Source organism: Pygoscelis adeliae, unplaced genomic scaffold, assembly GCF_000699105.1.
Source record: "Pygoscelis adeliae isolate BGI_AS28 unplaced genomic scaffold, ASM69910v1 Scaffold187, whole genome shotgun sequence".
In the NCBI taxonomy this organism is placed as follows: domain Eukaryota; kingdom Metazoa; phylum Chordata; class Aves; order Sphenisciformes; family Spheniscidae; genus Pygoscelis; species Pygoscelis adeliae.
The window spans coordinates 174,789-191,860 of record NW_008825103.1 but is presented as its reverse complement, the minus strand read 5'-3'; the positions used below and the strand labels follow the sequence as shown (position 1 = coordinate 191,860).

Here is a 17,072-nt window from a genome sequence, read left to right as displayed (position 1 = left end):
GCCCTTCGCAAGCGCCCGGAGAGCTGTTTCGGCTGCCTCCTGCCTGCTCCCATCGGGCACCTGGTGGCTGCCTCCAGGTTTGGGAAAGGACATCACAAGATTGGGGTTTTTTTTTTTCTTAGCAATCAAGCCGGGCAGCCTGTTCCTGAACCGAATGCCCCAGCAGAACTTAAAAAGGGCAAATCTCAGCCTATAAAGTTGTTTGTTTTGTTTTTACATCCCTTTTCTATCAGGATCTCATGGAAAATGTGTCTGGGCAGAGGGCTGCACGAGACCTGCTCGCACAGGGGCAGCCGTGCTTTGAGGCTTACCATCTTTCTGGGTACGGAGCTGAGCTAGCACCAGATTTCCGCTGGGAATTTGCAGTTTTCGATGTTTGATTTAATTAAATTGGCACAGGATGGGGAGAAACAAGGAGGGATCTTCAGCTGAACAGCTGAAATGCAAGCAGCGATGCAGATACGCCAGCCGCGGAGGCTGTCAGATGATGTGTCTGACTCACTGCAAGGCACGGGCACGCACACTGCCCTGCTGTCGGCCGGCTCGGCAGCTTGCTGGGAGATTTCATAGCCCGTTTTCCAAAAGATTTAACACCGAGGGGTCTTTCAAGACCTCTCAGTAACGGCATCTAATTGCTTCACAGGACTGCTGAACATTGCGTGGTGCTGCTCAGCAATTTTCTGCTTAACTGGGCAACTCCTCCAAGAGCAATGTGTTGCAATGTGAGATTCGGGGCTTTAGAGTAATTTTGCAAGGTTGGTATAAAGAAAGAGAGGGCATCGTATTTTGTTGTTGTTGGAGGATTAATTTGTCTGAAAATGCCCACACAGTGTGACAGGAAGCAAAAAGAGGGCTGCTGATGGGTTGGTTTGGCTTAACTGGTAAGTCAGAAACAATCAAAATAACACGAGAGCTAAAACCGGTATGTTTTGCTGGGTAAACAGAAGGATTCTGCTCTGCTAACCTCAGGCAAGTCAGGAGAAACGGCTGAAATGAAGCAGTAATTTATGGTAAGTGGAATTCCGATGAAATCTTCTGGGTGAAATGAGCCGACTGGCAGGGTGCAGCGGTGCCACTTCCCTCATCTTTGATCAAGATGGGCCCTGTATGATCTGATCACCGCTTCCACTACAAACCACCCTGGAAATGCAGCCGTTTGTGTCCCTCGTGCAGGACGCGGATGGTCCAATCCTGCCTGCGTGCTCAGCCCATCTGCAGCCTTCACGTGTTGTCTTTGCCGCGACCAGGTCTGCCTTTAGGAAGATCCCTGAGGAAGGAGAGCTACGGGGCAAGGAATGGGAGAATCTTGGTTTAAAACAGACCGATCTGCTTTACAGAGCACGGAAAGGAGGTTTTCAGCGTCTCTCCCACTTGCCGACAGCGCTGAATAAAACTCACTGCAGATAATGGAACTTATATTTATTTAACAGTAACATATAGTATATAAATAGGGTAAATACTTTAAAATATACAATATATCACATTCAGACATTCGGTCAAAGAAAGGCAACTCTACATGTGTAGCTAAAACATTAATCAAAAGAACAATGCACAGAGAAAGAAGCAGATGGTAGAAACACATCAGGGCTGGAGAACAGGAGCACGCAAAGATTACAGTAGTACAAAATGCAACTCCGGGGTTGGTTACAGGGGCAGGAACCACAGGAGCTTTCACGCAATGCTTTCTGTGACAAACGCCTGTCCCCAGGAGGGTCTGGATGGGCCGTACGGATGCTTTCGACACAGCTTTCGCCTCCTCATACTGTACAAAGCCGATCAGAGGAGGCGGGAGAAGGAAGAGATGCCAGGATCCCACTGCAACCATGGTCAGGGAAACTCGCCGCACACATTGGGAACAGGAGACAAACCTTGGAATATAAGATACCGGCATTTCACAGCCTGGTGCCAAGTGTTAGCTGATGCTACAGGATTTCCAGCTTCATGAGCTGCACAGGGTACCATAAACCCCAGGCAACGGCTGTCCCTTCAGATCAGCGTCAGCAGACTTCTGAGCCCATCGCCCCGAAGAATATCTAAATAATACATGCTGATCAGCACAGGACATGACACTGTATGCAGAAACTAGGTTTTGATGTTTCGCTGAGCACTGCAGCCCACGGTCTGGCCGTGCATCCGACCTGCAAACTAATTTGGGCTACAACCAGACTTGGAGAAGTGAATTCCTATCAGAGCATGCCAAGGGCCTGCCTACACAGACCTAGCCCAGCCGTGCCTGGTCAGGCTGTGGATCAAACCAGCATCTGACCCATATCGCTAAATCACCCACCAGCAAACAAACGTCATGAACATTCAGTCACCTCACCAGGACAGCCAGCTTCTCACGCTATGCAAAAGCAGCCTTCTAGCCACATGCCATCCCTTTGCTCATTAAATACGTTCACGTCCCTCTCTGTCCGCTCCAACTGGAAAAGCAGTGACCGCTCATGAAGGGGTGGTTTCCACACCAGCCTGTCCCCGCCAGGCAGCAGTAATACCCTCGTAAGCTTCACATTGGCCAAATCCTACTTTTCTCTTCCTTCCGACCCAAGCACGCACGCCGGCTGATACAGTACCTCCCCCCTTGCTGGTCTGCTCTCACAGTTATTTCCCTCTTGCTGGGCACAAGCCGGAGGAATTTCACCGGTCGTGGAGCCCGCTGTGAACAAAAACTATTGTGCAATGCTGAGCTCGAGCCCTGCAGCTGGAGAAACTTCACACGAGCATCCCCGCATCGCCTCACCTGGACAGCCCTGGTGGCAGTTTGGCCTCTCCAGCAGCGCTAGCTACGTCAGCCTCCCTCCAAACCTAAATTCCTGTGAGAGCTGCAGCGTGACCAAGGTCCTGCAAGGCTTAATGCAAGGAAAAGAGGTGCAATGTGTCTTGCTACACGTCCCTTGGCATCACAGTTAACTCCTTTAGGGACAGCCAGAGCTGGTAACGTCAGCTTTTCATTTCCTCTAATTTTCTAAGTCTAACTTGAGTTATCTACGGCAAACTAAAGCCACTCACAGGCTGGGCTGATGGGGAAAACTCACCAAATGCTCCCCCAGACGGCACGCTGTCACCAAGAGCTGAGTAGTACTATCGTATATATTCATACCAGCAGCGTCAAAGCGGGTTTGCCAGCCACAGCTCTCAGCCCGACGGAGGACACGCTACGGTGCTCACCAGTATTTCTCAGCAAGATCAGCTGTGCAGCTTGCAAATAACCTTAACAACCGCCATCTCCCTCCCTCCCTCCTCCATTTCTCAAATGGATGCACTGTTCCCATTCAGTTTACTAAACTTCAGTGCAGGATGCTAAACCCTTTCCACGTAGCTTTACCCTTCAGGATCAAAACAGGCTTGGACGTCAAAAGGGTGGACTTCACCCTTTAACTGCACTGCTGGGAAGGAAGCAAGAATAAAGCTGCAAGCTCATCAGGAAAGCCATCCACGCGTCACCGCTGCTGCTTCTCTCCCAGCCCTAGGAAAGCCACTAAATGCAACTGCTTTGCCCTCCAGCGTCCACATCCAGCACTGCACCCTTCAAAAAGGCCCAAACGCTACTTCAAATCAAAAGCCCGCAGAAAAGCTTTGCATTCGATTTTTGCCCCACTAATTACAACTAAAGAGGTACAAAAGGTTTAAAGCAAGATGAGCAGGAGACTAAAGACCCATATGAAAAAATTCTTACTATAAAGAGCAGTACACTTTTGTAATATTTATCAATGCTACAGCTTCTTCTGATGACCCAACAGTGCACTACAAGGGATTTTGGCAGATACTGGCAACGGGCAGGGAGAATCTAGAGAAGCACCAGCTTGTCTGACCCCACAGGGCAAACTACTTTCCAGGGACTACACAAAACCCTGTCACTTCCACATCTATTGCCAGCCCGGCTACTCCTTGCAGGTGCCCACACTTTGCCTAGCTAAACTCGGCCAAATTGTCATGAAACGCCGACCAAATATTCTCCCTGGGCAAAGCAAGATGGACGCACCTTAATTCTCCCCTCCAATATTCAAATTAGGGGCTTGGACCAATATCCTCTAAGTCGACAGAAAATAAATCCCTGCCTAATTCAAGCTGGAAGGGAACAGTCTCCACAACTAGTCCAGGAAAGCCTCTGTGTACACCACCGGCATTAACCAAATGCAATCCTGAACTGGCTCCATCGTAGCAGTCCTGACTCCTGCCAGAAGCCAGCAACTTGGCCAGCACCATGCTGAAAATACTTTGTGGAAACAGACCCTTCTGCTCCGCAATCTGTGCTTTCGATCAAATACCTGTATTTGCAGTACAATGGGCACTAACTTCTGCCCTGTGGTTCCTGTTTAGGGAGATGAAGCAGAGCTTACCACACAGAAAGAGTCCTACAGAAACGTAAGAGAGAGGCTGGTATCTGTTCTCGTATTTACACGCTCTCTCGCTCACTCAGGGTAAATGAAAGCAATGGCAGAATCAGAATATGAACTACGAAGTATTTGCAGGTGTTTTATTTTCCGTCGATGCTTAGCTAGCTTGCAGCGTGTACATGTCTCCATATGGGGGGGTGTCTGTGTAGAAGGTTTATGTCACCAACTGTTGGAAAATAGCAATGTACTTCTGTATTATCTTTCCCTGTCACTCGTTCCCCAGGTTAAAATAAGGTAGTTTCTCTCTCCCACGCACAAACTATGGAAAGAAGTAAAATCAGAGTCACTTTGTGTTTGGGATAAAGGTGTAAACTGGGGATTTGCACTATCCGATCACAAAAAAAGAAAAAAAAAAGAAAAGTTTTACAATCTTTAGGGCTCTCACTTTTAAGTAATAAAAAAATATGACAAAATAAAGGAAAGTACTTAGATAAAACTTGCAACTATTAAGTACAAACTATTTATGACAAGATTTAGTAAGCGAAGCAGGACAGAAGCCTGCAGGTAAATGAACCCAGACTGAAATGCAACATAGACCGTGAGAAACTCAGCAGCACGACATCTAGAACTCAAGTAACAAACAGGTGATAGACATGATCCCTGAAAGAAAAACAAAACATCCAGCTGAGAGCACCAGCGGGGTGCTGGGGCCCCAACCAGCAAACTTCAGATAAAAAAACAGGTTGGAAACTGCTCTCCAAATTAGTTAAAATATCCCAGTGCAGGGTTTCCAACCATCGAGAAATGAAAAAGTGTGGTTCAGTGTTTCTTAAAGGCTATTTGATGGGGGGAAAAATGAACCAAGTTATTTAAAGGGTCGTTCTTACTTGGCAGGAATTACTCAATGAAACTTCAATGTTCTTTAAAACCTATTTACTTGATTCGGTTTTGAAGCAATTTGAACCTCCCACATTCCCACAAGCAGCTACCAGTTTCCTGACTCCTTGTCCCTAGTCTACTTCTGGTTTAATTGGTTATAAAAATCTTATTTGCCAAAATATCAGCCATAAGGGGGGAATGTGAGAGGCACTGCAAAAAACAGCAAGTGAAAATAGATGCACATGCCTGACTGGGCAGAGGAAATATGGCTGGATTAGTACAAGATCCTCTTCCAATTACCGGAGCCTTGTGCTCACCGTGCAGTCTGCAAGGAGCCTGCACACAGGCATAAACGTGGCTTTCTGGGAAAATTAACATTGCATTCACAGTTACCACCGGAGAAAATGATGGTCCCCAGAGTTGCCATCGTGAACGCAGCCTGGCACAACGGCCGGGGAGCCGCACGGCTTCACCTTCCCTGCTGGCTCCCACACGCAGAGGCGGTTGTACGGACAACGCTTTGTGTATTCCCTGCAGAAACACGCTCACAGGAAAAGTTCAGCTCTGCCCACATGCATCGAAGATTAAGAACAGACCACGAGGACAGTCATACCCTCCTACTTCACCCAACAGTCCTTCCAAGCCTTAACTCCTTTTCAGCTACAAACCCAAGATTTGCTCATTTGAACCAAAGCTATATAAATATATTATTTAAAAAAACCCACAAATGCAAACATTTACCAAGAAAGGAAGAAAAGTTACAGTGAAATGAGGCCTTGTTATTGTCTTAAATCAGGCAAGCCAGGAATTTCCTCGAGGAGGCTTGTCTGTTTTCAGTCCTGTTCCAATCGCCTGGCTGTCTATGCGTCCTCCAAACTACCTAACATACCCTTGTCAACAAGGTGTGCTTTTAGCGTGTTGAAGATGTGGAGCTGCTGGTCTGGCCGCAAGGTTAAGAACTGCTGGATCAGTTTGCTTGGGTTAGGACCTCTGAAACACAAAAGCATCATCATCAACGAGTTGCATTGCTAAACCTCAATGATCTGAGAACCCAAGTGCAATTTCATCAAAATAATAGGCTCAAAGTAAGTGCCATGTTGCCCATGCCTTCACCAGTTCTACCCAGGGAGCTTAACTCCGTTTGAGATGTGGAAATGGATTCAAAAGGCACAGGGTGCTGAACTGTAAACAAAAAACCCACCCCAAACTCAATCTGTTTCAAGAGGGTTGTGCATCTTCCTTTATCAGCAGATGCTCCCCCTCAGAAATCAAAGCAGCCCCAGACAGACAGTTCCTCAGCTCCTTCAGTACATCTTGTATGCACCTACAGGCTTTCTTCTATGCTTGGCTACAGAATGCTTGTTAATGGTACAAAATTAGATTTTTTTCTGCTCGTTCAAGTCTGGAAACCCTGTTCAAGATTCACAGGGATGCAGAAGGGACATGGAGGAGTTTCAGAGGGACTGGAATAACAGATGTTGGGAAACGGGGGTTGCGTTTCCACTCTGCATGACCCTGCTAAAAGACGCTTCCCTTCTTCAAGCCTCCATTTCCTCTCTTTGTCTTGTATTTTTAGATGTTAATCTAACGGGATAACAACTGTCTCTTATTACAAGCCTGTACGTCACTTAAGTTTGACAGGGCCCCCAAACTTCACGGCAAAGCAATAAATACCTGATAAAGCTTGCGATGTACACGTTAACAAAGGTAGCCATCAGGTACTGACAGTCAAAGCGGTCCATGATACCTCCGTGCCCCGGGATTGTGTTGGCAAAGTCCTGTGCAAAGCAGAAGGGATTGTACTGAGCAGTCTCAAAGGCCCACTACCTGTACTTGCTTATGTACCTCTCTGCACGACACTCATACCCTTGCTCTAATTCTTCCCAGAAGGCAAAAGTCAGACTAAGACGACATTTTGTTTCATCTCTCCCAGGTTTTAAAAGTTTCTCCTTTATGATGACTACCAGTGCCTCAGTGACATCAAGGCTTAACTCAGATCTGTCACTCAAAGGTCAAGGAAGGCTAATGCTTATCTCTTGCAATGCTGTCTTGCCTTTCAAGGCATCTTAACCGAACACAGGCTGTTTATATGTCAAACCAGCCTGCAAGACATCAAGGGAAGCCTCAGATTGCAAAATTTCCTGACTGGGTCTTTCTTCCTCTACCTCAAGTTGTGCACCAAAGCAGGGTTTAGAATATCACAGCTGAAATTTTAACGTCTCTCTCCCATCTCTGTCAAAAAAAACAGATCCTGCTCCAGCATTTTATCTGTGACTGAAGAAGCCTTCTCTCCCTTCCCAAAGCTCACAGCCTGCCACTCCTTGGCGCACAGGGGCTGTTTAGAGCGGTAGCAACCATTTAGTCTTTCCTTTCTAAAGTGTAAATTACCTTGACCATCCTCACCTTGATTTTGAAGGCCCTCTTAAACCCACTAGCAAAGAAGCCTCCGAACGGCCCAATGAGGGAGGCGAAAGTAGACAGTGCGATGCTGTGGATTTGGAAGGGGTACATCCGGACTGTCTTCTGCAGAAAGAAAAACACATCAGAGAATTATTTCAACGAGAATAGCACTGTCCACCGCTTTCCCTCTTTCTGTGCTCTCCAGGCTTTAGACCAGTTGGTGTTCAAGTGGGTTCATGTCCCACCAGAGTTGGGACACTTCCTCGGGGCCTTCAACCAACATGGAGCACCACTAAATTCCCCCTTTTTCTGGATGTACCATCATCCCCTGTCAAGTTCCTTCGAAGACCATCAAAATAAAGCCCTGATCTCTTTTCTTGGTGTTCAAATCCCAACAAATAAGATCCAATAAACAGAGGGAGACCTACCCAGCCCACCACGGACTGCAGCACCAAGGGGATGTTGTACTCCTGTAGCTGGAACAGCTCGGATGGCTCACAGTCCACTGTGAAGCTGTTGGTGTCGTTGTTGAACTCCACCGGACAGGTGAAGCACCGGTACCCAGACATCACGTAGGACAGCTTCAAGGAGAGAGAAAAAGAGATGCGGCAAGAGAAAGCAGGATTAATATTTTCCTGAGGAATGTGGCAGAGCCGGTCTCAAGGGAAAAGGCCACTCAAGGAGACACGGCGAGGAGGGAGCCACACTCCCAGCTTCATTAAGAAGATTACTCTCCTGAGAAGCAGTAATTGGCTAAAGGCAGAGCAGGCATTTTCGTTTAGTAAGTGCATCTGTTCAGCAAGCAGTGATCAGAGCCCCGTACGAACAGGCTGAGACAGGCTGCACCACTTGGCTGAGAGGAAGGAAACAACCAGATATAGAGATCATCATAAAAACAGATAAGAATATTCCAAGAGCACTGAATTTCCCACACAGCCCTTGAAAAGATGCACAGCATTCATCCCACAGCAGCAGGAGAAAGTTTCAAGGACAATTATTGTAATGAACATGTCACAGGGTCTAACGAACATGTTACAGGGTCTAACAGGGACTGAAAACATCCTCCATCTGCAGGATCTGCATGCAGCACAAAGCACAGCCATGGACCAGTTCAAACCCTGGTCAGTAAGGAAAATGTGAAGTCTCTGACAAGAGCTGGCAGAGCTTAAAGCTTGACTGCATTTTTTAGACAAAACTCTGTCACTCTACGAAGGGAAAAGACGAATGAAATAAGCACTTACCAGCAATCCAAACAAAACGGTAGCAAAAAACCCTCCAATAAAACCCTCCCAGGTCTTCTTTGGGGAGAGCTGCCAGAGAAAGAGAGAGAGAGAGAATTACAAACTGTACATCTCCGCACACTGCTGCACACCTATGCAGCCTTTCTTTGCTCGTGAATTGCTGAGGCAAATAACTGGTGCCAACAACCAACAAATAAGTGTTTGGTCAGAACCTGACACTAACATCTCGGTCTGAAATGGTTCATTTCACTTCACAGCCTCAAAGACTGGGACGCGCACCAGGTTTAATTTGGAGGCTTGCTTCAGACCCACAAAAACCCACAAAACTGGAGATGAGGGAACACAGGACTAAGACCCAAAGAAGCCAAAATGCGTGTTTTGTCCACCAAAGTGTTACAAACCTTGATAAGCGGGGTGCGGCCAAAGAAGAACCCGAACATGTATGCCATGATGTCGTTGCAGATCACACAAGAAATTGGGACGATGAACCTAGATGGGAGAAGAATCAAACCATTGGAAAGTACCAAGATCAGACAACTCCAAGACTTAACTAAATGAGCTGTTGCTTCACAGGATGCTTTGCAGTGCCATCACATCAACGTCTCCCCCTCCAATGCAATGCGAGGAGCAACCACTTGAAGCTCCTAGGGAAATCTGAGGGATTACTCTAGTGCTCTGGACTAAAAAGCAGGTACCCAGGGTACCCAGAATGGCCTTTTTAAGCACATTTTCTTTTGCCACACGTGACATGCTGTTAGACAGTCGCCCCCCTCTCCCCTCCAAAGAGGCTGCATTTTAGCTGTAAGCAGGCTGCTCCCAAAGCGCTCTGGGCTGGCTGCGGCACGCAGAGGAACATGCAATCTTAAAGTGGCCAAAATTAGTTCCTGGCCCTGCTGGGTTTGGGAAGACCACCCAAGGGGCTTCCCCTCTGCACAGCAGCTGGCGTAAGGTGGCAGGTCGCGAGCTCCTTCCTTTCACAGTGCTGCTTTTACCATTATGCTGACAGCATTGCCCCAAATCAAGTGCCGAGCAGCACTTGAGCAGCACTTCCCATCCATTTGCTAGATGTGGGTATAAAGAGAAAGCATCTACACAGGCCTGACACTGCCTGAAAGGTCCCTGAACCCTACAGCAATTTTCAGCTGCATCTTTACAACAACTCTCTATACTGCTCAAGTAGCACAAAGCAAGTCCTAAGTCACTGAGGTATCACTCAATCTTTTGCTTTTGTATTCTGAACAGGTTGGTCCCTCACAGGAAGCACCTTCTCCTTGGCCATTTGGGTTTTTTTAAAGAACAGTTTTAACTCAAAACACGGTCATTCGTTTCAGGCTGCAGAAATCAAAGCAACTCAGAACACACGGCAACTCACCATATCATTCCTTCAAACAGGTTGTGAATGATGAGGTGCGACTGGGTAACAACAATTAGCAACGTCACATGGGTCCATCCAAACTGGAAGAGAAGACAGCATGCAGTCCAGCCTGCCTAGAGACCCTGCCCATACGCATCGCTGGCAGAAATCAGATGCTGTTAGCTACCTCTCAGACAGAGAACGGCTCATGCACATGTGCATTCCTAGCATGCACCTTCACCAAGACAAACACCAAGAGTCAAGAAGAGCAGGGAAGAGTTGCCCGTAGTAATTTATGGGCATGTTCTTCAGCTCAAGCCCAGAGGTGACCTTCATTGGGAAGACTTCTGCTGGACCAAATGCTCTTTAGCCCACCCCATCCCATACATCTCACTCAGCCTTCTGCCTGTGTAGGAAGAGCAGAAGACTGATAGACATCCAAGCCATATATCCCTGTGTGCTGAATATATTGGAAAGCAAAACCAGCTGCGTCGACAGTCAAACACAAGCAATGCCTTACTGATGTTTGGGAAAAGGGGGACATAGCTGATTAACCCTGGTGGCCATCTACCCTCAGTACAAGAGTCAAACAGCCTCGTGCAATCCTCTCAGTTTGCAGAAAGTTTCTTAATAGCATCCACAAGTGCAGAGACAAGAGAATACATGTTTGCAGGGAAATTCAGTCAGAGCCACCTTCCTAAAAATACAGTCTGCTCACAGTAACTTTTCTTCCAGGCAGCGTTACAATGCACAACCAGCACAGAAGCATCTACTGACATGTATTCCTCTACACAACATTTTCAAGCGGCCTACAGTATTCCTTCTTCTGCCTCCAGCTGGGGGCAGCCAGGCCCTGTGTTTAACCTTACCATGTAGAACTGGAGGCGATAGTGTTTCTTCACCAGACTCAAGACAAACATGCAGAAACCTGATGAGAGACAAAAGAAAAGTAAACGGTGGGAATGTATCTTCCAACAGTAAGAAATACTTTTTTTCCATGACGGAGCACAGGTCCTTAGATTCTTTATTTGAGTAAAGCAGCAATGTGGAGTGGGAAGACGCACTACTTTGGAAGTCACAAAATACCTTTGCCTACAAGTAGCACTTGGGCAGATGAACAGTCAAGCCTGGCTGTCCTGTACAGATTAGGGAGTTTTCTTCTACAGAGCCTCATGTAAGAGATTTGCCACCACTACTCTAACCATGCAGCCAAGTTACAGCATCACTGAAGAGCAGAGATAACTTGCTCTGGATACCGCATTGGACACAATACTCAGGAAAAGAGTAGTTCAAGATTTCCTCCCTCCAGCCCAGACAAGATTAACCAGCAGAAAACGTGGTCTCTACCTGTTAAGTATAGGGTGAAAGAAATGAAGCGGTGGTATTTGCTGAGAATTCGCAGGGGCTCCTCTCTCTGAACCAGGGTGAAGAAATAATCTGTCACAGTCTCACCATAGAAAAAGTAGTTTACGCAGAGCAGGAAGTACCTGTGAAGGATGCAGATGGTCGTTAGCAGGAACCCTAAAAGGCTTCTGGAAAAACACAGAAAGTGACTGATCCCTAAGGTCTTTACGTCGCTCTGGTACACTGCAAACAGGCTTTCTTCAAGTGACAGCCAGAACTTTATTTCCCCCCGTTTAGAAATGTCACCTTCGTTTAAACTAGTGGCTGCATCACTCAGCTCCACTTTGCGATGGAACACACCGTTGGGGTTTGGTTTTGGCCTTCTGATGCACAAAGACTTTCTGCCTTTAGGTGGCACTCCTCAACAGGCCTCTGCAAGCTTATGCATCCTAAAAGCACAGGCTCCATACTTCCTGAAAGCATTGCTCCTGCCCTCTCCCCAGCCCTTATGTCCCAATGTTCAGCCCTGTTTCACAACCACTTAAAGACTCCCATCCCACCCATGCAACCATGTCTCTCTCTGAGTGGTGACGCCTGTCAATGCTCTCCCTTGCACAGATCATGGGACTCAAATCTCTGCGCTTCATTAACAACACGACAAAGTTTATCAATACGGGCTCTTTCAAGATATTGATCTATCAGGATTTGTGGGGGCTTTTCCTTTACAGGAGCTGCTAACACAGGACACTGGTCAACACACAGCAATCCCAGGGTCTGTGTCTGGTTTGGAGGTAGCCAGATGATCTCCTTGCTGCCTGTCTGCAGTGAGATGAAGCTGCTGCACACAAGCCTGGGGAGGGGAGCAGGCTCGTTACTCACCAGCTGAGCGTCCTGAACCAGGGCAGGTCATACGAGTGGTACACGTTATAGCCAATAGTGATAATCTCATGGAAGCATTTGATCTGGACACACATCACCTGCACAAAAAGACATCCGGAAGCTGTAACACATGTTGGTTGAACATCTTTCCTCAAGGACATAAAAAACATGCATGTGCAGAGCAAAAGATACTTCAGCAGTCGCTATCAGTCTGGCAGGAGTCTCTTAATCCAACACGGGAAGCTCACCACGTTGTTTTTCCCTCCCCTTTCCTCTGCAGGAAGTTTCTAACAACCTCTTGTATTAGTTTCAAATGCAACCAAATGCTGACCACCACGGCAGGCGGTCACAGATTCCTTCCAGGTTTCCTCCATGGAGAGAGAAATCCAGCAAGCTGAATGAGGACCTCTAAAATATGAGGCTCTGAGCTGCCCACCCCAGCAATGGTCCCAGCAACCTTCCCCCCTGTCGCTGTGAACGTCAGGGCATCTCTCTGGAGCACTTACTATCATCATTAAGACCATGGGTCCCAAGTAGATGATGATGAAGAAGAAGGTGATCATCGCCAGCGTGAGGATGCCTCTTACCCACCAATTCTTCCATCTAGGCCATAGAGAAGGAAAGACGTTAGAGAAAGTCAAAACAAAGCAAGGAAGCAAGACAGCACTTCTGCTCTCTGCACATCACAGGAAGGAGACTGAGCCCTGGAAACCTGAAGTTTCCTTTCAGTGCTGCAGAGAGACCTTGATCCACTGATGAAGGCCTGGTTACAGCAGCTGCAAGGCTACAGCTCAGCTCAGCCCAGTCTTCCCCGCTATGAACTTCACTAAATGCAGAAAGCATTAGTCAGGTGCAGAGCATCTCCAAGGGCACCGAAACGGGACAGGAGAGCGTCTGTTCCTGTTCTGCTACAGGTTTCCCACACCTTGGACAAGCTGCACGGTAAGTTCAAATAAAATGGGGACCATTACCCCTCTCTGCACTCCTTTTCAAGAGGAGATGTGGGCCCTGGCGCGTTGTACCCTCGCTACTCTCCAACAGATCCTGCCTTGAGCCTCTTCCATCCTCACAGCACACCCAGGAGAGACGTTTTCGCCCATGATAGGAATAAGATGCTTTTCCCCCAAAGCAGTCTGTAGAGAACATTCCCAGTTTGTTCTTAAATCTTGCCCTTATCAGCATGCTTTTCTCATTTCAGAAGTAGTTCACACTAGTGGTTAAAAACCATCGCAGTTGAAGACTTTGCTGAGAGTGCCGTCAAAGCTAAATGCAACTGTCTTCTGCCCCACCCAGGCCTCTTTTCACCTGCCAAGACCAAGCCCGCAGCGAGGCGGCCCTCCGGCAGCACTGCTCTGCCACCAGTCCTCTCCCACGCACAGCAGCCCTGAGCGCTGCACTCTGCTCTCCCTGCTAGCATCACCGTCATTTTCTGTTTCCTGTGGCCTCGGGGGCACTGTCCTGGTTTCGGCAGGGATAGAGTTAATTTCCTTCCTAGTAGCTGGTACAGTGCTGTGTTCTGGATTTAGTATGAAAATAATGTTGATAACACACCGATGTTTTAGTTGCTGCTAAGCAGTGCTTACACTAGTCAAGGGCTTTTCAGCTCCCCATGCTTTACCGACTGAGAAGGCTGGAGGTGCACAAGAAGCTGGGAGGGGGCACAGCCAGGACAGCTGACCCAAACCGGCCAGAGGGACATTCCCTACCATGGGACGTCATGCTCAGTACATAAACTGGGGGAAAGCTGGCCGGGGGGGGACACCGCTGCTCAGGGACTGGCTGGGCATCAGTCGGTGGGTGGTGAGCACTTGCGCTGTGCATCACTTGCTTTGTATATTCTTCTTATTACTATTATTAGTAGTAGTATTTTATTTTATTTCAATTATTAAACTGGTTTTATCCCAACCCATGCCTTTTCTCACTTTTACTTTTCCGATTCCCTCCCCCATCCCACCGGGGGGCGGGGAGTGAGCGAGCGGCTGCGTGGTGCTCAGTGGCCGACTGAAGTTAAACCACGACCACGACAGGCACCTTCCTGCTTGCATGCAGGGAGGGAGAGCGCAGCGCTTCCGAGAGCTGCTTGTTCAGCTTCCAGCAGCCACCACCATGCTGCTGGGCCTAGGAAAGCCACAGTGAAGATGCAGGGGCCCTGGCAGCAGAGGGGAACGATGCTCAGTGAGTGCTACCTTGAGGACAGGTTGGAGAGAGCTCTGTTCAGGACCTCTGGAGTGTCATCCGATGTTGGCACCGAGGGTGATCCTCCAAATTCGGATTTGCTTTCGCTGTCTGATGCTGTCTCTCCATCCAGCTTGTTCTCAGACTCTGACTCCTGCAAGTTAAAGAGACACAAAGAGCTTTACTAGGCACAGTGCTGGCACTCTTTGAAGACACTCAGACCAGCCCACTGGATGCAACACCTACCACCACTCTGCTTCTGCATAAATGAGAGAAAGAGGAGAAGAAAATATTCTGGGTATTACATGGGGTTACACACCTGAGAAACAACATCAAGTGTTTTAGGTGACGTACATGATGGGGTTTACTCTCCACCAGTCTCAGCAGCAGCTACAGAAAAGGATCTGTTCCCCCTGAACAGTTAAAGACTCCTCGCAGTCGATTAATAAGTATCTCCAAGTGCAGCAAGTGCTTAAGGGATACAGGCTTGTTAGCAGGAATTTTTACAAGGTCTCCCGATCCCCAGGCAAATCTCCAAGCATGCAACACTGCCCAAATTAGACAGCAAGAAGGGCCTCCAAGTAGACAGGTTCAAGGCTTCCAGACTTTTCAAGTGCTGACTCTACATGTGGGCACTAAAAATAACACCGAGCCCATCCTCAAATAGCTGAGGAGGAAGAGCATGGCTTATCGCTCAGGCCCAACCATCCTCTCAGGCCACAGAAGAAACCTGATGTACTGGAAAGAAACACACGTGCCTTCCCCACCCCTTGTACTGCTCCAGCACTTAGCTCAGAGCAAAGTCCGGTATTTAGGGGATAAATAAATACAGGCGAGGCAGGAGGTTACTGAAGGCTCTTCAACAGGCCAGTGGTGGAAAAAGGATTGCAAACCACCTCCTGGCTCCCAAGCAGTCCCATGCCCTCTCCTCAGCAGCAGTTTTTCCTCCGGTCCAGCTCCTGAATAGAGAACGAATCCAAACTTCCACGTTTTGCCCCTCATTTCAGCAGCAGAGCTTCATCCTGCTCCTCAGTCCTTGAAGCAAGGAAGGAAAATGCCACTCCCTGGGGAGCACTTGTGCATCAGGCAAGGCAGAGCCCATGCATTTGGCCTCAGACCATGGGCTATTTTAAAACTCCTGGAAAAGAGAGCACGTTTGCAGGAAAAGCAAGGAGGAAGCCAAGCTGACAAATGCCGAGAGCTCTGCAAACAAAGCGACTTCATCCCTTTGGGCTCTCAGGCAGCGCTGCCCCACGCTCGGAGAAGGGGGACCCCCACCAAAACAAGCATCCGCTGGGACTGGTTTGGTGTAACCAAATCGAGGGGTATTTGTCGTTCACTAGAGCAGTAAGACTTGAGTAGCTCCCTCATTTAAGGCAGGAAAAGATAATTGCTCCCCAAGCTGTGATGTATCAATGGCTGCAGGCCAGGTTCTTAAAACAGACAAGGACAGCTAGACACCGTTCAGGTGGAGGCAGCTAAAAATACAACGGTGTTGTCAGAGGTGACTTCCGGGGACAAGCAAAGCACCGGCCATCGCAGCAGTCGCACCCTGCGTCGCCTCTTCCTCGCCTTGCTCCGCGCTCGCTTCTTTCCATTCCCTTCGACTGGGAAGGAAGAGGAAAGTGAAGCTAAACACCTCTGCCAGCACTCACGTGGGTTTCGAGAGCTGGCAAAGAAATGCAACTTGGCTTTTCTTTCAGCTGTTTTTTAACTGACCTGTAAAATCCACTTGTCCCTTGGACTTCAGAGAGATTTAGTGCCATTTAGCTGGGAACACACGAAAGATCAAATGCATAAGGCAGCTGCAAAAAGACTGGAAATGATAAAACTCCCCGAAGACCATGAGTTTGGCATCCTATAGCAGAGCCCAGGTCGGGGCCCTGTTCTTGAGCAGGTTTTGGGAAATCAGTGCACTGTATTTAGCTACAGTCTATGTCTCCCACTGCAATGCTTTCTCTATGCTTTCTCCAAGAAAAGGATTCTCTGAAGAATTCCCCTATGAACAATCTAAATAACAGAGAAAAGCTTCAGCTCCTGCCTGAGCAAACTCAGTTTCTCCTTCTGGTCTTCTAGATTACGTTTAGGAAATGAGGACTTTTCTTCTTTTGCTGCACATTTTTAAAAAAGAAAAAATAATGTGACCGATTCAAATCAAATGGGCAAGGAAGTGCTTAGGTACTTAAGGCAACCACCATCATCTGTATAGGCTAAAACCAAAAACCTCAAGCAGATTCCTAATGTAGTCCAAGTATCCATCACCTCATGGAAGTCCCAGGCTCGCCAGCCATGCGATAAAAGGACTAGGCACTGAAGCGAGGAAGCAGATCCAAGCCAGCATCCCTGCATTTTATTCCCCAAAGCACTAACGCTGCAAGGCTAAGTGCAAAGCAGGAAAATTATTCCTTGCCCAGAGGATCAGAAGTTTCGCAAAGTGCTCAGAGACCAAAAGAAAGGGAAAGA

General features: G+C 47.9%; 1 protein-coding gene across 1 annotated transcript in view; it reads right to left on the bottom strand.

Moving 5' to 3' along the window:
• Positions 1 to 1,411: 1,411 nt before the first annotated feature.
• The window catches only part of CDS2 (CDP-diacylglycerol synthase (phosphatidate cytidylyltransferase) 2), a 17,458-nt gene continuing 1,797 nt past the window's right edge, over positions 1,412 to 17,072 (bottom strand). Inside the window, exons 2-13 of the mRNA XM_009327209.1 lie at positions 14,621 to 14,788; positions 12,941 to 13,037; positions 12,435 to 12,532; positions 11,559 to 11,698; positions 11,081 to 11,139; positions 10,230 to 10,312; positions 9,259 to 9,346; positions 8,858 to 8,926; positions 8,045 to 8,197; positions 7,620 to 7,739; positions 6,891 to 6,994; positions 1,412 to 6,206 (exon numbers count right to left, since the gene is read on the bottom strand). Coding sequence (XP_009325484.1) covers positions 6,077 to 6,206; positions 6,891 to 6,994; positions 7,620 to 7,739; positions 8,045 to 8,197; positions 8,858 to 8,926; positions 9,259 to 9,346; positions 10,230 to 10,312; positions 11,081 to 11,139; positions 11,559 to 11,698; positions 12,435 to 12,532; positions 12,941 to 13,037; positions 14,621 to 14,788 — 1,309 coding nt within the window. The 3' untranslated portion in view covers positions 1,412 to 6,076. The remainder of the gene's footprint in view (positions 6,207 to 6,890; positions 6,995 to 7,619; positions 7,740 to 8,044; positions 8,198 to 8,857; positions 8,927 to 9,258; positions 9,347 to 10,229; positions 10,313 to 11,080; positions 11,140 to 11,558; positions 11,699 to 12,434; positions 12,533 to 12,940; positions 13,038 to 14,620; positions 14,789 to 17,072) is intronic.